Source organism: Pipra filicauda, unplaced genomic scaffold, assembly GCF_003945595.2.
Source record: "Pipra filicauda isolate LSUMZ 115617 unplaced genomic scaffold, ASM394559v2 scaffold232_size1229904_pilon, whole genome shotgun sequence".
Classification (NCBI taxonomy): domain Eukaryota; kingdom Metazoa; phylum Chordata; class Aves; order Passeriformes; family Pipridae; genus Pipra; species Pipra filicauda.
The window spans coordinates 685,205-705,083 of NW_024104346.1; the positions used below are offsets into that span (position 1 = coordinate 685,205).

General features: G+C 57.0%; 2 protein-coding genes across 4 annotated transcripts in view; both read right to left on the minus strand.

Annotated features, from left to right (window-relative positions):
• Window positions 1–1,143: 1,143 nt before the first annotated feature.
• On the minus strand, window positions 1,144–3,411 carry LOC113987033 (interferon alpha-inducible protein 27-like protein 2A). The gene is made up of 5 exons (XM_039381596.1): window positions 3,264–3,411; window positions 2,808–2,873; window positions 2,144–2,185; window positions 1,647–1,808; window positions 1,144–1,412 (listed from the first exon to the last, which is right to left on the minus strand). The coding sequence occupies exons 2-5, from the start codon at window positions 2,809–2,811 to the stop codon at window positions 1,324–1,326; spliced, it is 297 nt and encodes a 98-aa protein (XP_039237530.1). The 5' UTR covers window positions 2,812–2,873; window positions 3,264–3,411; the 3' UTR covers window positions 1,144–1,323.
• A 7,875-nt stretch (window positions 3,412–11,286) lies between these two features.
• KIAA0319L (KIAA0319 like) overlaps window positions 11,287–19,879 on the minus strand; it is a 29,462-nt gene continuing 20,869 nt past the window's right edge. For 2 of the 3 annotated variants that reach the window (XM_039381572.1, XM_027719297.2), the window contains exons 14-21: window positions 19,521–19,672; window positions 19,174–19,312; window positions 18,690–18,849; window positions 17,123–17,265; window positions 15,979–16,101; window positions 15,374–15,464; window positions 14,925–15,016; window positions 11,287–12,993 (exon numbers count right to left, since the gene is read on the minus strand). In XM_039381572.1, the coding sequence (XP_039237506.1) occupies window positions 12,806–12,993; window positions 14,925–15,016; window positions 15,374–15,464; window positions 15,979–16,101; window positions 17,123–17,265; window positions 18,690–18,849; window positions 19,174–19,312; window positions 19,521–19,672 (1,088 nt within the window). In that variant the 3' untranslated portion in view covers window positions 11,287–12,805. Of the gene's footprint in view, window positions 12,994–13,296; window positions 13,424–14,924; window positions 15,017–15,373; window positions 15,465–15,978; window positions 16,102–17,122; window positions 17,266–18,689; window positions 18,850–19,173; window positions 19,313–19,520; window positions 19,673–19,879 lie in introns of all 3 variants that reach the window. The other variant, XM_027719298.2, reaches the window with a different exon arrangement.

The window sequence follows — 19,879 nt, forward strand, 5'->3', positions numbered from 1 at the left end:
CCAGCACCTGCCAGGCTGCCTGGGAGAGACCTTGGGATCAGGCAGCTGCCTGAATTCTCTTGGGTTTGTTACCTGGAATATTGTAATCCTCACCTCTGCCACCGGGACTGGTCTTCTCAGGTTCCTCAAATGCAATTGGCACCGACTCCAATCCGTAATATTCATTTTCCTCCTCAAAATTCTTATGTGGAGATATCTCCTCATCTTCCCTTGTTTCCACCCGGGTTTCCAGGACTGTATTTGCCATCATGGCACCGTTTGCTGCACCGAGTGACACCAGGGTAGATGTCAGCACTATTTTGGCATTAAGAGAGAAACCTGCAGTTCCAGGCCAGTGCTGCCCCTCCCTCACACCAACATTACAAGTCTCCCCAGCCCCAGCACTCACAGTCCCCAGCCCAGCCAGGTCCCCCAGAAGCAGACAGGGCTGGGTGCAGGCAGTGAACCCGAGTGCCAGACCCTCACCTGCTCCGATCGGGCTCCGTTACTTCTGTGTCTCACGGCGAAGAGTGAAACTGAAACGGCAGGAGGGCAGGCAGGAAACTTAGCCTGGGAGGAGCCCAGGACCCTTTGCCAGGAAGGACAAGGGCACAGTGCCAGCAGCAGCTCTCCCAGCCACGTCCCCCTCCTTCACCTTTCCCCTGGCCCCACAGACCCCCGGGAACAGACCACTGATGGCACCGGCCCCGCTGTCCCCCCACCCAGGAGGAGAGGGGAGAAGGGACACACTCGGGGTCCCCGTGTCCCCCACACTGTCCCTCTGCAGGGGCCATGCCCTCGACCCCACCAGCCACCCAACTTACCCATGGTGGGCTGGCCTGGAGGGGGAGCAGTGCCGGGTGTGCTCTGAGCTGGGACCTTCCTTTGGGGAGCAAGAACAGGAGTTTCTTCGTGGGCACAAACCGACTGTGCCATGGCCACCAGGCTCCTGCCAGCCACCCTCCCACCATGGGCCTGGGCCACACACCAGCCATGGGTCTGGCTGCATTTCCTGCTCTGCTGAAGCCCAGAGGAGGCAGCAGGGTTAGTGGCACCACAGCTGTAGGAGTCCAGGGTCACAGAGCAGCAGTGGTGACGTCCTGCAGGCACCCGTGTGTCCCCAGGCTGCAAATCCCTCAGCCCCAGTAACACAGCAACACCATCTCTGCTGCAGGCAAAGCAACTTTATTGGCTTCAGGGCACTCATTGCTCAGGGGAATCCAAAGCTTTTGAGAGGGTGGGGTCTGTGGGGACTTCCCATCACGTGCCACGCTGCCTGGCAACTCCTCAGGATCAGCACTTCTCTTGGATTCCGCACCTGGAGCTGCTCCCTCCGTGGGTTTGTCAACCGGCGATTTTCTCTACCAGGGCACCGGCTGCTGCCCCGAGTGACCCCAGCCCAACTTCGGCACCAAGAGAGAAACCTGCAGCTCCTGCCAGAACAGATGGAAGAGTGATGTCCCAGCAGCATTAAGGCTCCCTGCTGAGGGACTGGGCACGGGGCAAGGACAGCCAAGGACTTCTCCTGGGCAGAGGGAGCCATGGAGCGATTCCAACCCGTGACAGCTCAAGGGGCTGGTTTGGCCCTACAGCAAGGCCAGGGTATAGCCCCGTGTTCCTGAGGGCAGGAACCCAGTGCAGCCCAGCTGCCCTGCCCTCCCACTCACCGATGGACTGCAGCACAGCCACGGTGCTGCCGGCTGCCACTCCCCCTCCGTTGGCGATGGCAGCTGCCGACATCATCTTGGCAGCGATGGATCCAGCGGCGATGCCGCCTGCGGTGAACCCCAGCCCAGCAACGACCGCCGGGGCGGCAACCAGTGCCACTCCTGCAGGGAGGACACCACAGCATTAGGGTGCTCTCTGTGCCCCACACCTCCCCCTGCCACCAGTGCCCCAGAACCCGCCTCCCCAAAAGGACTGAGGGGTCAGGGCGGGGAGCGAGGACTGTGGGGTGCAGGGACACCCCACCCTGGGCAGGACAGGAACAGTGGGCAGGGCTGCAGCACTGATTCCAGGCCAGTGCTGCCCCCTCCTCCACAGCAGCACCCCAATTCTCCCCAGCACTTCCAGCCCCAGCCCAGCCCAGTCCCCACACCCAGACGGGGCTGGCACTGGGCAGTGAACCCGAGCACTGCTCAGCCACTGCCAGACCCTCACTCACCTGCTCCAACTGCAGCTCCAAGGGCTTCAGCTACTCCCCATACTAAGAAGGAAAATGACAGGAGGGCAGTAAAGCTTGTCCCAGACTGATCTCAGTGCTCTGTGCCAGGCAGGGCAGGGGGTGGGAGCAGCAGCTCCCCCAGGCCCCCCTGCATTCAGCTCACCCCGGCCCCTGCACATCCCACTGCCCACAGACACCCTGCCCTGACCTGCCCTGCCCAATGCACCCCACTGACCCAGAACACACAGCCCGTGTCAGCCCAGTGTGTCACCTGTCACCAGCACAAGGTGAATCAAACACAGTTTAGAACAAACTCAGCCACCACCTTGCCAGCCCCTCGCTCTGCTCCAGCACATCCCCAGCTCTCAAGAGGGCAGCTGAGTCACTGGGGATCTGTGGGGGCTTCCCAGCACCTGCCAGGCTGCCTGGGAGAGACCTTGGGATCAGACACCTGCCTGAATTCTCTTGGGTTTGTTACCTGGAATATTGTTATCAGCTGCCCCTCACCCTGAAGACCCCTGGGAAACGACCACTGATGGCACCGGCCCCGCTGCCCCCCCGCCCGGGAGGAGAGGGGAGAAGGGACACACTCGGGGTCCCCGTGTCTCCCACGCTGTCCCTCTGCAGATTCCGTGCCCCCGACCCCACCCGCCACCCAACTTACCCATGGTGGGCTGGCCTGGAGGGGGAGCTGTGCCGGGTGTGCTCTGAGCTGGGACCTTCCTTTGGGCTGCAAGAACAGGAATTTCTTCGTGGGCGGCGAGCGGGGCTGGAGGGGCTTTGCTGTCCTGCACGAACAGCCACAGACACCCCCCTCCCACCCAGGAGCCCCCGGCCACCCCACAAAAGCAGAGACCCCCGGACCCCACATTTCTTCCCCGCCCAGGGCTCTCTGGCTGCTCTGCCAGTCCAGCGGGGTGAGCAGCCCCTCGGTTTTGGCCCCCCCCCCTTCAGATAAGGGGTGCTGTCCCCAAACACCCATCGCGGGACCCCGACCCCCCACACCACCCACCTGTGCCCTGAGGGGCAAAGCGCTGCTGGAAAGGTCCCCCAGGGGATGTCGGCACAGCCGATTGACGGGGAACCGCTCGCTGCCCTTTGCTCTCTGTGTCAGCGTTACCTTTTGATGCTGCTGGCTCTGCTGGAGCGGGGCTGTTATAAACGAAGCTGGTAATCAAGGATTCTTAGCAGCAAGGCTGTTTATTCGATAAGGAATGAGTAAAGCAGCGCTGGGTGCCAAAGGGAGCCTCAGCTTCGCCAGCACACACTTCACAGAGGGCTTTGCAGCCCTTTTATACCTTTGTTCCAGGAAAGTTACCGCCCAGTTTCGTTTTCTGGGTTGTGACGTCACTTTCGCTTCTCAGACCCATGCTCTTTTATTGGTGGTTTTAGGTGTCCCTCTGGAGTTGAGGGACAAAAGCTCAAGTCTTCCCTTTCTTGTCCTTTGATAACCTCTTTCTTTACACATCCATGTTTACCCGTTACATACATAAGCGGTGTATTTTCAAGTCTTATTTGCCTATAGTGATATATGTTTGCCAAAAGCATAATTGCATAAGCATTTTTAGCGGTACATTTCCATCGCATATTTGGCAGTTTGAATAAACACTCTTTATTGACACGAATCATCGCACAATTCCTCACACGGGGGTCGGATCCTGGGGCTTCCCCCGCGGGGAACGCTCTCCCCTCTGTCCCCTCGCGGGGCCGGGGGGCTCCTCACCCCTGTGCCTTCCTTGGCAGCTGCGGCTTCACGGGGCGTTTCCCGAGCAGGTTTGGGACCGGCGAAGCCGCGCGGGGTTGATGAGGAGCCCGGGCAGTCTGAGCAGCGCTGGGACTTCCACCGGCGGGCAGCGGAGCTGCAGCCCCTCCGCCTGCCTCCGCTCCACCGGGGCTCCACACAGCCTCAAAAAGCAGCCAAAGCCCCCTTTTGCAACCCCCCCCCTCTCCCGCTCCCTGACCCCTCTCCTGACCCCGAGCCCCCTCAGGGCAGGACAGCGCAGCCCCCGGGGCAGCGAAGGGCAGCGGGTGCCGTGGCTCACGCGCCGCTGCAGCTGGTTGAAGGGGACCAAATCCAGTTGCAAGTTGATCTGGTTCCTTTTTACCAGCCCCAGGGACGCATCGTCTCTCCGGAGGCGCCGCCGGGACGGTGCTGGCGATGGGGAATCCTGGCGTGGGGGTCCCAGCCCAAAAATACATACTTCTTAACATTCCATAACGCCGGCCGACTCCATATGGGCATATGAAGAAGTATGTAGGGTTGGGAGGGAGAGGTGGGCAGTGCGGGGCTGGGGCTGCCCGCTGCTCCCAGCCGTGCCCACCAGCTCCACCGGGATCCTGGAAGGAGCAGGAAGGATCCAGGAAGCACCTCCTGCCCACTCCCAGACCCGGCCTCGGCCCCTGCCCGGTGCAGCCCAGGCGGAGGCAGGGCTCCTACAGCCCTGCTGTGCCCGCAGCCACTCTCAGCCCCGGGCACGGAGATCCATGTTCAGAGAGCGAGGCAGTGCCACGGCCAACGCCTGTGCCTCGGACCCAGAGCCCCTCGCCGGCCAGAGGATGCTCAGGCTGCTGTTTTGGGGGGCAGCTGCCCTTTGAGGGTGGTCAGATGCTCCAGGCTGTGACAGAGTTTGTGGCAGTGGGGGCACCTGTGGGGCTGCACCCCCGAGGAGATGGGGGCACAGCCAAGGGCCGTGTCCTGTGAGCCCACACAGGCCAGCACGCACGGCAAAGGTGGGCACCTGTGCTTGGAGCTAATTCCACAGCAGGGGCCCCCATCGGCCCTGGCTCTTGGCTTGGCAGGGATCACCCCTGCTGCTGCCACTGCTGCTGAGCTGGGTCAGGATGCACCAGCTCACCTTCCCCATCACCCCACACCACCCCAGCACCCCCCAGGACCTCCTGCACCCCACGTCCCCCTGTCCGTGTGCCAGAGCAGCAGCTGCAGCTCAGTGCAGCTGGGGCCAGTGTTGGGGGAGACCCACCTCCCACAACCCACCCCCTTGCCCAGGGGAGGACCTGGGGGTCTGGGTGGGCCCTCCCCACCCCCTCCCCACCCCCTCCCCACCCCCTCCCCACACCACAGCTCTGGACCAGGGAGGCTGGAGATGCCTCTGCCCACGGGAGGGAATTCAGCTGAGAGTTCAGGGGCTTGAGACCATAATGGGGCTGCAGGGAGGCTCCCTGGCCCCAGCACAGTGTGGCCAGGGCAGGGTGACATAGGGACAAGTGTCACCATCACCCAGATGCACCTTCACCCTGTGACCTTCCTTCTGCTAAATTTGCAGCTGGAGAGGGGCAGGGGCAGGTACAGGGAGTGTCCTGGGGTTCCCAGGGCTGTCCCCTGGCAGGACAGGGGAGCAAGGGGTGCATGAGGGGCCCAGCCCCGAGCAGGAGGGATGTGGGGCTGGCTGAGCGTGGTGTGGCCGTGACTCAGCGCCGGGAGCTGTGGCCACACGCGCCGCAGCTCCTGCAAGGAGCCGGTGGGTGCCAAGTACAGCCTCACGTCACCAGCCCCACTCACAGCACCCACAGGCAGCAGAGGTGCTGCTCAGTGGCCCTCTGAGCCACCAGCTATTGCCACGGGACACAGGGTGGCTGCCAGCACAACCGTGGTCCCCTCAGGATGCCCTGCCAGCACCCCAGGACCTTCTGCATGGCCAGTCCCCAGAGACCCAGCCCTGGGGATCCCAGACACGGCTCCCAGGACCCAAGACAAGCCCCCAACCCAGCAGCAGTGGTGGAGATGAGTGGGTCTGGCTGAACCAGCAGCCCTGTTTCCCCCAAAAGCAAACTGAGGGGTGTCCTGAGGCCGGAGGTTGCAGAGATGCACCCCCTTAACCCTTGGAGCTGTGCCGGCCCTGCAGCGCAGTGGGATGATGCCATAAGGTTTTTCTGTGGAAGTACCGGGTTCCAGGGACTGGCGGGGCTGTTGGGGTGCACTGGGAGGCAAAATCCAGTGGCTGCACCCAGTCCAAATCCCGAAAGCCAGGGCACAGGGTCAGCGCTCCTGCATCCCAGCCCAGTTCAGCTCCAGTCGGCTGACCTTGGCAGCCTCCCAGGACTTGGTACTAGAGGTGCCCCAGCCCGGGGGGGCCACACAGCCCCATCCTGTGGCACAGTTCCCACAGCCCTAGGCCGGGCTCTCCCAGTGACCTTGGAGGGCTGCACCCAGCTCTGCTGGTGCTCTCTGCATCTCGGGCTCCCCATCTCCCCCAGTCCCACCACCCCTCCTGCCCTGTCCCACAGCCCGGTTCTGCCCCACTGCCCTCTCTGTGGCCAGACATCCCAGTCATCACAAGTCCCTCTGCAGCCTTGGAAGTGCCCCATCACTGCAGGCAGCCCCGACTCCTCCCCAGCCCCAGCACTGCCCTTGGCGGCTGCAGAAACATCCCCGAGCCGAAACCCGCCAGAGAGCAGCCCGTCTCCCACGCCTTCTCTGCGCCCTCACGTCGGCCGGCAGCCCCCGACCTGGGCAGCCCCCGACCTGGGCAGCCCCCGTGTTCTCCACCTGCCCGGGAGCAGCTCCCTGTCCTGGGCAGGGTGGTTTGTGGGCACGGGGGTCTGACGGCCTTGCAGGGGGAGGCAGAGGAGCCGGGGGGCTGCCGGGGCCGGCCGTGGTGGCACCCACGCGCCTGCAGGCACCCAACAACCCCAGCCTGGCTATAAAAGGAAGCGTCTTTTTTCCCCGCTCCGCCGGCGCCGCGTGTCCGGCCGCGCTCTGCAGCCGCTGCCTCGCAGGGGCCCTTCCAAGTTTTCCCCTCCAGCACTGCCCCCCCAGCCGGCTCCCCTCGCTCATCCATCCCCGGCAAACCCACTGCAGCAGCTGCTCCAGCTGCCGAGGGGCTTAAAACCTACCAAGAGGCCCAGCGAGGAGGAGGGAGGTGGGTGTGAGGGGAGCTCTGGCACAGGGTGCCTGCGGGAGCACCCCGGCTCCCGTCCGGCCGCCCCTTCGCCTGCGGCACTGCCCGCCTCGGGGCTGCGGGGCCCTGGTGCAGCCGGCCGTGCTGGTCAGCGCTTCGCCCCGTGCGTGGCCGAACTGCCATGCCGAGGTGTCCAGGAGTTGGGTTTCCCTTCCCGCCCCATCCCACCGGCGTGGGGTGTCCCCGCGTTGTGTGGCCGAGGGCACCCCGGCTCCCTGGGGAGGGGGTGACCGGCCCCGCTGCCGGGGGACACAGACGGGCCGGGTGCTGCCCACGGAGCCGAGCACCCACCACCCAGGACCCCCCTGCAGCCGGGACCTGCCGGGGGTGCCCCGCTGCCCCCCCAACGCCACAGCGAGTTGCTGCTGCTCCCACTCCTCCGCCTCCACCCGGGCAGAGGGGGGCTGCGGGGACCCCCACCCCGGGATGTCCCCTCCCTGCCCACGCCGAGCCGCTGCCGGAGCCGAGCAGCAGCAGCCCCGGCCCCGGCCGGGCTCGCTGAAGGTTAAACGTGGGCGGCGGGGAAAGCCCCGCTGCCCCCCGCAGACCCCGCACCTCCCGCCCGCAAGGCCACTCACGGTCCTGGAGGTGACACCGGCCGCTGCAGGCTGGGCTGGCGGCAGGGGCTGCGGTGACACCCGGCACGAACACGCCGCTTCCCCGCTCGCCTTGACTTTGCCACAGGACTCCTCCGGCTCGTCCGCAGGAGCTTTGCAGCATCCTCCAGTTCAGCGGGAGAAGTTCCTCGCCAGGGAGGGAGGGAGGAGGGAGGAGGGATTTAAGGCAGACCCTGCCTGGGATGCAACGTCTCCGGGTGCAGTTGAAGCCCCCTCGCTCTCTGGGCACCCCGCAGCCCCCTCCTCGCTCGTCCCATCCCGGGCTCGATGTCCCGGGATTTGTGTCCAATTCCGGGGATGCTGTGTGAGTGATCTCTGCTGAGGAAACCTCTCCATCCCGGACAGGGCATCCAGGGCTGCCACCGGCACACAGACAGCGGGCCACCTCTGTCCTCTGCCACCTGCCCCACGTCCCCCGGGTGCCCAGCGGGGGTCCCAAATCCATGCCCTGGGGCAGCCGGCACGCACCGCTGGGCCCAGTGACAGCCCGGGGCAGCTCGAGGGCAAAGCAGAGCCCGTGGTGTGCACAGGAGGGTGAAACCTGTCACCACTTCAGCCACAGGAGTTCCCCATGGCCAGGGGGACCCCGCAGGGATGTGGATCCCCGGGCTGCCCCAGGCCACCCGCTTGGGGCGTCCCCAACACCCTCGGGGCGGCTGTTCCAGCATCCGCAGCCGCAACGCCCGGGGGTGCAGGGCTGCTGTGCCCACCCCGGGCCCCGCCGGTCCTACCTCTGCCTGCGGAGAGCTGGCGGGGCGAGGGGGAGCCCCTGCCCGGGGTTGCGGGGGGGCAGGATGCCGGAGGCACCTTAGCGTGGTTCCCAACGGGAAAAGCCGGGACCGGCAGCGCGGCATCCCTCCCGCGGCGGTCCCGGCGGCTCCCTGCCTGCCACGACGCCCTCCCCAGCCCGGGTGCGCTCTGTTTGCCTGCTATTTTTGGCAGCCTCCTAAGAGCTCCTCTCAGGCTATTAATAATGAGAGTGCGAAATTCGTTTGGCCTCTCCTATATAAGGAAAGGTAGAGGCTTAGAGGCAGCTAAATATACTGGCGCGTGCGGGAGCGAGCGGGGAGCCTTTGGCACCGCGTGTGGAAAAGAGATTGTTTGAACAATGGAAAGACGGACTCACCCGGCGCTCGGGGCCCCGTATGGACCAACGGGATGGACGGAGGGTGACGGTGCCCCTGGGCCTCCACCGCAGCACCCGCATGGCCCCCGATGCCCCTCGGGGCTCTGCCTCGGCAGGAGGAGCGGCGGGAGAGGGGAGGCGGGAGCAGGGATGCTCTGCAAAGCCCCTGTCCCGAGCCAGCCACGCTCGCCCCAAAATGCCTGTCACAACCTCCCTGGAGCAGCAGTGACCCGGGGAGGGACGCTGGGTCTGTGCCCGGCCAGGAGGGACGTGCAGGGTGCTGGTGCTGGGGAGCAGGTGGGCTGTGCTGGGGTGACCAATTCCCACTGGGACACGGCCAGCACAGGGTCACTAATCCAGCTGAGCCCCCCTGCAAATCCCGGCCTCTCTCAGGGCAGTGACCGGCATTCCTGCCTGGCTCTGGGACAGCCCCGGGGGCACTGCCGGGGTGCCAGCAGTGCCACAGTGTCCCCAGCTCCCCAGGAGCCACCAGCACCCCTGCAGTGCCCTCTGCTCGCAGGCGCTGCCACACCCTCGGCACAGGGATAATTAAGGAGCACATCGTTACCGGAACCGTGTCCCCCCGTGGCTGCTGGGGACACGGGCGAGGTGTGGGAGCTCCTGTCGGTGCCGAAGACAGGGAGAGCCCAGCTGGAAGAGGGAAAGCAGAGTAATCCAGGGAATCCTAATGACAGGAAGGCGCTGGGGAGCCGCGCCAAATCCACACGGTCGGAGCAAGGACAGCACAAACAGTGGGGTGAGGATGAGTGCAGAGAGAGGAAAAATTGTGCTCCCCTGGCTCTAGAAAGAGCCTTCTGCTTGTTTAACTCCTCCCAGCCCCTGGTGCTGTTTCGGGAGGGACAAGTGGTGTAGCTGCAAATACAGCCCCGAGCTCCCCAATTCAGCCCTGATGCTGCTGATATTTTGCTTTCCACTGGAACCAAGTCTTTGGTGGGAACCGTCCCGCAGGTGAAACTGGAGAAAGAGCAAAGCTGGGCAGCAGCAAAACATCTTCCCTGTTTATTTGCAAGAAACATTTCGTTTTAAAAAAAATTACTTTTAGTTTTGAACCAAGTAACACTGTAATCACCAAACACCGTTAATCAAAGTGCAGACAGGTTGGGCAACCCCAGCTACGCAGCAGGATGAGGAAACAATTCAACAGCAAACTATTTCAGAACTAGAATTTGCCTCGAACACCTTCACCGGCACTTGAATATGTTAAAGAAAACAAAACCGAGTGAAGCTGATGGTTCATCTAACAGATGTCTCAGCCTTTAACTTCCACTCCTGGGTAACTTGTAGCCAGTGCCTCTAATTGTGGAATCATAAAGCATAGCAATGCAGAACCTTCCCGAGCAAGGTCAGGCTCGCGGCGCTCGGGAACCGACATCGGTGACGCCAGGGGAGGAGGGGACGGGCAAAGGGATTCCAAAATCCCACAGGGGCTTTGTGCACACACCTGGGCAGGGCTGTGCTCCCAAAGCACCACAGCAGACAGCCCACCCTGGGTGTGGGAGTCCCACCCAGGGCCAGAAATTCCCACCTTCAGCCTGGGGGGTCCCCTCGCCCCCGTCAGCCCCAGAGGTCCTCGTGCCCCCTGAAGTTGGTGTGCAGAGCTGCCTGTCCCTATTTCTGAAAGCAAGGGCTTGGTGGCACCAAGGATTAACATGTGGAGAGGGAAGAGGCTGCACAGCCAGTGAATACCAATGGGAGCTAGAAATCTAATGGGAGCTCGTGCTGTGCTCTCACAAACCTGCACTCGGTGATGACAAGTGACTACGAGCTGCTGGGCACAGAGGGAAGACCACAGCCCTCCCCAAAGCCCAGCCCTGGGTTGGGGTGCTGCCCCTCAGTGCAGCACCCTGACCCCAGGGGCTGTGGCCCCACGGTAAAACACAGGGATGAAGGAAACAACTGCAGCTGAACAAAGGTGTTGGAGGAAACAGCTGCACAGATTTTAATTCCCTCTCCCATAAGCAGCCAGGCTCACTGGAAAGCCCACCCTGTGTCTGCTGTGGGGGGCACTGATCCCTGAAGCAACCAACACCTGATGGCTGAGCCCCCACCTGCAGCCAGGGGTCCTCCCCAGGAGGGACCTCCCTGGGACAGGCAGGAGGGATGGGCTCAAAAAGCACAAGCCCCCAGAAGCAGAACCAGCAAGAGCCCAAGAGTTCCCCTCTACCAGCACAAACCACTCCTAAGTGCAGCCCCAGGACCACACCTGATCCACCCCTGCAGCTCCAAACCCTCCTACTCCCACTGTTTGTTCATCTTACACCCAAATGAAGGGAAATGCAGGGGGTGGTGTCACCCAAGAGTTAAATGTGCCACGGGACAGCCAGTGCTGGGCTGTGCCCTCTGAGCAGCATCCCAGGGTCAGCCCTCCCTGTGTGTGGTCCCTGGGGGAGCCACAGGCTCCAGTGCTGGGCCTGAGCAACAGCTGATTGCCCCAAAATCAAACTGAGCAGCAGCCACGACTACATTCAGCGAGGGAACGTTCCCTCACATTCAATAGTGTTTAATCTTCATCTAGAGCTCAACACAAATCAGTAGTGCAGCAATATAAATACAACTGAGGAAGTTAAAAGCCTTTTGGCTTTCACAGCTCAAAAAGGAGAAGGAAAAAAAAAGAGCCAATGAAACAAGTTCCAGTTTTTAAATTAAACACAAAGAAAGGCAATGAACTGCCCACCCATCCCCAGAGGAGCAGTGGCATCCTTCATGCCAGCACGAGGCTGAGTTCTGCCCCAGGACAGGGGTGCAACTCATGACAGCAGCACAGTGAGACAGGGGAGCAGGAATGGGAAAGGACCCTCCCACACCTGCCCTTGGGCCCAGGCAGCAGGGACACGTGCTGCTGGCACTGCCCACTGCCCTCGGGTGCCCAGAGTTCCCTTTTCCAGCACTAAAGGACACCACGTGTGCTCCTCACACAGGAGCACACAGGGCTCTGCAGCCACAACACCACGAGGCAAGTGGGCTGCCAGCCCCAGGGAGCAGCCAGCTGGGAACTGCAGAGATGTGCCTGGGATGTGCAAATTTTAAAGGAAAAAAAAAAACCACCAAACCAAAACCCCAGAGTGTATAGTGTGTCCTAACTGAGATATGGTTACAGGCCAGCCCCACGGACGGTTTGGTGACCAACAGCAGGTGCTGGGGCCAGGGAACATCTCACAGCTTTGGAATGAATCTTGGACACAGGCACCAAAGGTGGGTGTCCCCCCCCCAGCTCTGGTACCCAGCAGGATCTTGCTGCAGGAGGGGTCTCCCAGCCCGAGCAATTACCACAGGTCAGCTTTTCACATCTGAGCAGGCACCAAGGCCCAGCACTCCCCGTGAGAGCGGCCTGACAGTGATTTAGAGCAGCCACAAACCCCCCTCCTACCTGCAAACTGACGGAGTGTGACCATAGTGTTTACATTCCCCTTCCTCTACACTCCAACAGCAGCCAAGTGCATGTGAAAGGACAAGCCTAAATTAAAATAGGGCTTAAACCATTAGGGAAGGTGGGAGTAAAGGAGAAGAAAGCTGCTGGACAGTACAAGTAGCCCGTGGTTGGCTACTGGAGCCTGAAGGGAGCTCAGAGCACAGCTCAAAGCCTTGGCCTTCCTTCTCCGAGGAGCTCCCAAGGCAAGTGAGCTGGAAGTCCACAGGTGCTCCCTCCACTGCAGTCTGAGGTGGGCTGGGAGGGCCCTGCACATTCACAGTTGCTCCAAGTGGTTCTGTCCTGCCGCTCTCCAGATGCCAGCTCTGTCCTTTTCCAACTCTTCTCCTGGGGTTCACAGTTGCCTCCTCCTCCCTTTGATTTCCCTTGAAGTCCAAATTCAAGTACAACCAGTTTTAACTGAACAAAAAGAAACCCACAAAACCGAAGTTATTTTCTGTGAAACGAGTTAGCAGCGTTGTCCCGAACAAACCGGCCTCCAGAGGCCCTGGCAGGGTGGGGATGGGAGCAGCCTTCCCTGCTGAGCTCCAGCCCACAGCAGCCCGAGGGGAGCTACAGGATTTCCTCCCTCTGGCTCTTGGGTTTGAGTGTCACTTGTCCGTTGCGCAAGGAGCCGTTCTGGCTGCGGAGCAGTTTCCCTTTTTCCCGGTCGGGCCACGTGAAAATGGCTTCGTCGCTGTCCAGTTCGGACTCCGAGTGCATCAGGCTCGTGTTGAGGACCTGGGCTTTCTGCCTGCCACCTTGAAGGAGAAACATCCCCAGGTTAGAAATGCCTTTAACACCTTCGAACCACCTCACCTTACTCCATCCCCTCTAAGTCTCCTTTTCCCATCACGTCCAAGAGGCAGCCGAGTCTGACTTTCCTCTGCGTGTCTCTTATTCCCTCCGATGCTGAAGCCAAAGTGATCCTGTTTCAGACACTCTGGCATGTCAGAGGTCACAACGACACTCCAAGCCAGCACAAAGCACAAGGAGCAGGTAGGAGGGCAAATGCTGTGACCAGAAGGGGCTGTGAGTCCGTGTGGGAGCTCTGTCTCCCTGACCTTGCTCGGGGCATTGCCTAGAAAACGCTCCGAGGGCTCACGGCTGCAGTAAGAGAATATGCAGGTGTGTGAGGGAAGATCTCTGCCATCTCACTACCCTCTCTACTCTCCTCTCTGCTGCTCCTGCCTGCAAGGGAAGAGAGATAAATTAGCGGGATGAATTTAGATTAATGCACAAGGACAGGAGAGAGACATTTACTTATATTGTCAGCAGAGGAAATATTTAAATTTAGCTTTTCCTTATTGGAGAAATGCAACGTTTCCTCTGTTAGCAGAAAGCTCCCTGGACATATCTAGCAGGGAAAAAGACTTTAGTCAGCAGCCAGCCTCGGAAGCAGCAGGATGAGTTTAGTTACCAGAGAGCAAATGGCGAGGCACATTTACTCCACTTATTGAACAGTGGGCTCGGAGGTGACAGATGGTCTGATGAAAGCAGAGTTGGGTGCTGAGGGAGGGAAACACCCCCGGGTTTCCTTCAAGGGTATCCGTGTTTGAGCAGTTGGGACAGCCTGGTCCTTGGAGGAACAGCTGATCAGCCTGTCCCTGCAGTGCCCTCCATGCTGCTCTTGGGCACTGCTCCCTTTGCTGGAACACCATTAAATGGGATAATACCAGGATGAGCAGTTATTTTCCACTAGCAAACAAGGATCAGGGACTCTCTTCCACACACAGTTAATACAACCCCTCCTCTAAACAAATCCAGGACACACTTCAATTCAAAACACACACTTCAGCAGCTGCAGTGCTCCCTGGCCCTGGGTGGGGCTGTGCTTGGCACATCCTTTCCCACATTTCCCTCCTTTCCTGGTCAGTCAGCAGGTGACCACAGCTCGGTCAGGTATCAGATAAGAACACTCCAGCCTGAAATAACTCCCTGATCTCTGCAAAGCACTGGACAAGCACTCTCAGGACAGCAATGCAGGCAGGAAAATGCTGGCTAAGTACACTGAAGACAAATCTTGCCTCTCTGGAATGGGCCAACGGGCCTGTAGCCACACGGAGCACAAAGAATTCGTGGGTCTCCCTCCTAAATGCACCTGCTTACTGGAAACTACAGGATGAACTAAAATGGGAAATTTTCAGAGCCCGATGCTCACAAGGGCAAGAATTAATAAGTTTATGAACAAGTCATTTGTGGTGGGAAAGTAGAGGGGCAGAAATAAACCTCACTGTCTCCAGTTCAGGTGTTGGTCAGCTTAGTGAAATGCTTAGTGCCACTGGATTCCTGCTTTGCTGTAGAGCATGGCCAGGGAATTGCATGTGGGCAAGAAGTGAACTACCAGAACCCAGTGGAAAACTTTAAAGCAGGAGAAGTTACAGTCAAGACCCAGTTTTGGGCTTCCTGGGTCAGGCTGTTCTGCACAGTTTAATGCATCCACTTACCACTTCTGTGATACCAAGTGGAGACATCAGGACCGGGCCAGTTTCAGCCCCAATTTCCAAACCCAAGATTAGATGACTTCACTAAATACCCCATACACAGATCTGAAACAAGCTCTTAGATCTTCTGAGACCCCTCTGTCAGTCCCCACATCCCGTTTGTTTCACTCTGTGATTTTAAGTCCACTGAGGAAGAGTTCTCAGTCAGCACTCTGGAAAGTGCTGAGCTCTTCCCTCTCATGTTTTACCTGCTTTGGGATTTGGTTTTAACTCCAGGCTTTCTTGATCCGTTGCATCCAAAATCTTGTATTTGCTTTTTCTTTTGGATTTTCCTTTCCGTCTAAAGGGGAAGTAAAAGGAATTAAGAGCCAGTCCACTTCTGAAAGAGCCAGAAGAAAAACAACCCTGATCTTCAAAGCTAAAGCACTTGCTATTTAGGATTATGCTCACATTACAAAGTGAAACATTAAGATGTTGCTAAGTTGCACATTTATAGGTTAATCCAAATTTTGCTTTTTAACTGAACCCAGAGTTCTGGGACTTCAACGTTTCACTTGAAACACTTAAGTGACAAACCCCAATACCCCAGGGCTCAGCAGATGACCCACGGGGTCAATGGGTTTGAATCTTTCACCTCCTACTGCAGCTACTTGGCTCTGAAGCACGGATACAGGGGGGGTTATGGCCTCAGTCCCACCTCTTGCAACAGCAGATCACCATCCAGGACAAGATTCCCAGGGCAACCACGATGACGAAAGATGCGATGATCACATACAGCACACTCCACTCTGAAAGCAAAACCCCAGAGATAAACACGCTTTGGCACCTCGTCCAGTTGACTGTGTGCATTTTAGGGGACTATTCTAGGGAAAGAAAAGGCAAGACCTGACCCTTTGCAGAATTAGAGGCTGGGATCCCTCACTGAAGCACCACGAGCTCCCCCTGGGAAACCAGAGGCTGGAAATCCAGCATATGGATCCTCACCAGACAAGTTTTAGTGTGTGTTGATTTATAAAATTTGCTTTCCTGTGGCAGAAAAGCCTCTGTATGGGCATGTCAGAAAAGAGCTGTGCTTTATACAGCCAGAGTGGACTGAACCCTTAGTGAGTCTTCACAGGGAGGTTCTGAAGAGGAGTCGCTCCCCAACCAAGGAACGAGCAGTGAGAGCAGGCAGGGGCCGTCTCCTTGTGTGGGCACCACAGCAGAGGAACTGGGACGCAGCAGGAGCCTGTGTCCCTGCCCACCCTGGGTTCCAAACCCTGCCTGCTCTCCAGAGGCGCCATCCCAGGGAGGCTCACGCACCGCAGTTGCTCTCGCCGTCGCCCATCTGCACCCGCAGGAAGTTCTCCATCCAGAACGGGTCGCACACGCAGCGCTTGGTGAAGGAGTCGCAGCGCCCGTGCTCGGAGCAGTTCAGCTGACAGGCTGGGGACCAAAACCAGCAGGGTGAACTAAATGACTCACAGGCGAGGCAAAAACGGGACAAGACAGTTCAGTACAGCCCAGGCCTGTAACAGCGGCTTGAATCCGGCCCCTCTGCAGCTCAAACACAGCCCAGCCACGATCAAACAATAAATCAAAACATAAAGCACCTGGGCCTCGTGCCAAACTAAAATGTCCCACTTCACCAGTGACACAATACGCATTTTGCCCGATAAATCCTGATTTTGATATAAAAGTTATAGAATTCGTGTATTTGTCGAGTCAATGTTTTTGAAGAAGGTTTTGATTTTCCCATTCAAACCCAGCCCGTGAGACAGACAAGAAACAAACAGATCCTTCGAAGGGACCAAACAGAACTGAGAAGTGGCTTTTGAAGACCACAAAATCACAAAATCAGGAAGTACTGAAAATAATTACTTTATATAATTTTAGTTTAAAATCTCTAACTGATCAGCAAATGATCCTCCCAGGACTGTGCTCATAAAAGATAAACAGTGCTAATGTAAAGTTGTAAAAAAAATGACAGAAGGGAAATGTTTCCTGCAGACTGATGGGTGTGCTGCACAGGAAATTAGAGTGTTCACAGCTACCAAGATGGGCAGTTTATTGTTTTCAGGATGACACTCATTTCAGTGGCTGTAGTCCATTAACACTCTGTTTTAGTTTCATAAATATCAATCCACTTTTGATTTTGTGAATTCTTATCTTCCCAACAGCACTACAAGTAAGCACATATAACCTTCCTGGTTACAAGCTGGTTTCCAGGAAGGCCTAGACTGAAACCATCACAGTTGAATAGTGAATATTGATGAAAAACTGATTAGTTTATAGTCTAACAGACTTATTTTCCTGTTTCCCCTTTACTAACACGAAAGCTCCTGCAGTGAGTGCAAGTTTTGTGTGGGACGTGTGTGTTTTTAGCACCCACGAAGGTCCTTATTCTGTCAGGTGGCTGAGAAGAAGGGAAAAGACATGAGTGTGTCCCCCAGAGACTCTCACTTACTGACTGTGTTGATCTCCAGGGCCCGGAAGATGAGGAAATCCGACTGCTGCTTCCGCAGTTCGTTCTTCAGCGTCCAGGCCACCTCTCGTCCTTTGAATATCTGATGGGGAGGCTGGTTCTGCACAAAGAACACCATCTTCGTGCTGGAAGACACACAGAAGTGACTATCTGCTGCTTCTCCAAACAGCAGGAGGAGAGCCACACTCCCCAGTCTGTCATTAGAGGGACTAATTCAGAATCTCATATTTATTTGAAGGCCAGACTTCTGGCTCTATTTGAAAGCAATAATAGCAGACCTAATCCTACAGCAGAAAACCCTTCAGGACATCTGATCCATTCATATTTTCAAAGCCAGGGTTAGACTGTTTTTTGAGTTTGCACATCAAGCACATCTTTGCATGTTCCTACTAAGCACCATATCTCCAAACTTTAAGGCCCTGCCCTTTTCATCATCTCCTCCCTCCCTCTCTGTGGGATCCTTAGACCTTATTACACCTGGGGGCTTATTTACCTGCTCAGCACAGAGCTCCAGCCACTGGCCTGGTCATGGCAGAGACAGAGAGATAATATTACAACAGAAAGTGCTGGCTCCTCTGTTCTGAGCTCTCTAGGTTTGCATGGACAATGAATTCTGATTTCCCTGCCACATCAGGCCACGTGGACACGAAGGAATCGATACATCTCTGCACTCAGGGAAATGTGAAGTAACAGCAGGTTTATTGCTGACTTGCTGCAGGACTCTAAGCACATCCCTTAAATCTTCTTCAGTGCTTTAGCCACCTTAAAGCTACTCCACTTTCAGTAAAAACTAAGTGCAATACTGCACTTATTTCAACAGCCTGCCACTGGTGGCTTGTTGCCACCATCCAGGCAGGCAACATGACCCTGACCCACAGCCCTGCCCAGCAGCCAACCTCCATGTGTTTAGAAGAGATGGAGTTTACTGTAAGCCAAATAGCAACCAAAATTAGCTTTCCTTATCTCTTCAAACAAAAAATACACTGGCTTTCAACATTTTTTTGTACATTAGATTGAAGTAGTTGTATAGGAGGCAAAGCTAATGCAGAACTAGTGGAAGGTGTCCCTGCCTGTGGTGGAGGGATGGAATTGGATGATCTTTAAAGTCCCTTTCAAGCCAAACCATCCTGTGATTCTATAAACTACCAAGTTAGCATGAAGGTGAGGGTGAAAGGGATTGTTACACACCATCTCTGCTGTGGGGTCAGTGTTTCACCAAGCTCCTGCACTAGGCCCTGTTATATCTCCAGTTATAAATCACAGCTGCAGAACATCCTTCAGACATTCTCCACAATTCTCAAAACCAAATCAGATTAGTTCTTATTTTACAGGTTTGAGGGGAAAAGACATTAGCAGCAGCAGTTTTCAAGGACAATGCACCATCTCCAGAGGGGAAAGATACTCAAGACCTGCTTGGCAACTCTGACCTGAGCAGGAATATCAATGTTAAGCAACAACTCCACACGTTCTGATTGTCCAAGCTGCTTCCCCAGAGGAAAGAGCCCTTGGTTCACCAAACCCTCTGTGCACCCTCCCAGATGAATCCCACCTTTGCTCAGTGTAGGGCTGGATCTTTTGCACTGTGATGTCTGAGTCCAGGACCCCCAGCAGCACCCCAATCTGCCGGATGAACATCCCCTTCTGCCGCTCCGTCAGCTGGCTCACGTTAACATCCAGGATTATCTCCACAAGGTTGTTTTTCCTGGGATCTGGGGAGAGCACAGATAATACAGATCTTCAGAGTTTCTATTTAACAGCCTGGGTAGAAGGCAGGTTTTTAGTACCTTTCCAGAATGTTTCTGGTTTACACAGCAGTACAGAATGGCACTGTAGGGAGGGATGCAAGCCTGACTTTCACAGGTAACATCAAGCACTGAGCGTCAGCCCCCAAGAACCACAGGAAAACAGAATCACCCCCCCAAAGCTTTTGACTTTTACAGTTCTGAACTGGACTAGATCATACATTTTAATCCCAGTACACTGTATCCAGAGGACTGTAGGCAAACATAGTACAGCACAAACCCCAGCCTCACCAGGTTTGACCTCCACTGTGGTCCTTTCCACATCACTCTCTCCTTTGGCATCTGTTACTCTGAGGTGAAATGTGTAGGTCCCTTCCACCAGATTGGACAGGAGGAGGACAGGATGATGGTCTGAGTTATTTAAGACCTCCTGGAAGGCAGAACAAAGTAAGTGTGAGGAAACAAAGGATCAAATTAGCTATATATATATATAAAATACATATATCTATATATCTCATACTAGTGATATCAGGATATCACCACAAGATAACAGCACAACAATGAGCTTTATATTTCCTCAGGAGCTGTCAGTGCCACCTTGCACTGACTTTTGTGATGCTTTACAAAAGGAATCTCACCCCAGCTGCAGGGCTGCCCTCGTCCCTTGTCCACAAGTAGCTGACAATCCCCTTGTCATCAGAGGACTTGGATCCATCCAACTCCGCCGTGTTTGTGGGCAAGGTGATGACAACATTCCCAGCAATCTTTGCAACGGGAGGCTTGTTTATCTCTAAATAAACAGAGAGAAAGGTCTGGTTATGCCCAATCAGAAATTACTGCACCAGATCTCCTGTGTAACCCAGACATCCCTGTCTGACCCCAAGGAAGAGAAGGGAAGCACTTAATGATTGAGTTGAAGGTACTCTTCCTCCAGAAAAGGCAAACCTCTGACCCAGGGAAGTCCATTTCAGTGCTCTCCACATCATTTCCCCCCATT

What these genes read in the sequence shown, in the direction of transcription:
- LOC113987033 (XM_039381596.1), bottom strand. An exon ending in TGGAGCTGCAGTTGGAGCAG is followed by an intron (nt 1,809 to 2,143) that starts GTGAGTGAGGGT and finishes TCCTCCCTGCAG; the next exon opens with GAGTGGCACTGGTTGCCGCC. An exon ending in GGCTGTGCTGCAGTCCATCG is followed by an intron (nt 1,413 to 1,646) that starts GTGAGTGGGAGG and finishes CTGTTCTGGCAG; the next exon opens with GAGCTGCAGGTTTCTCTCTT.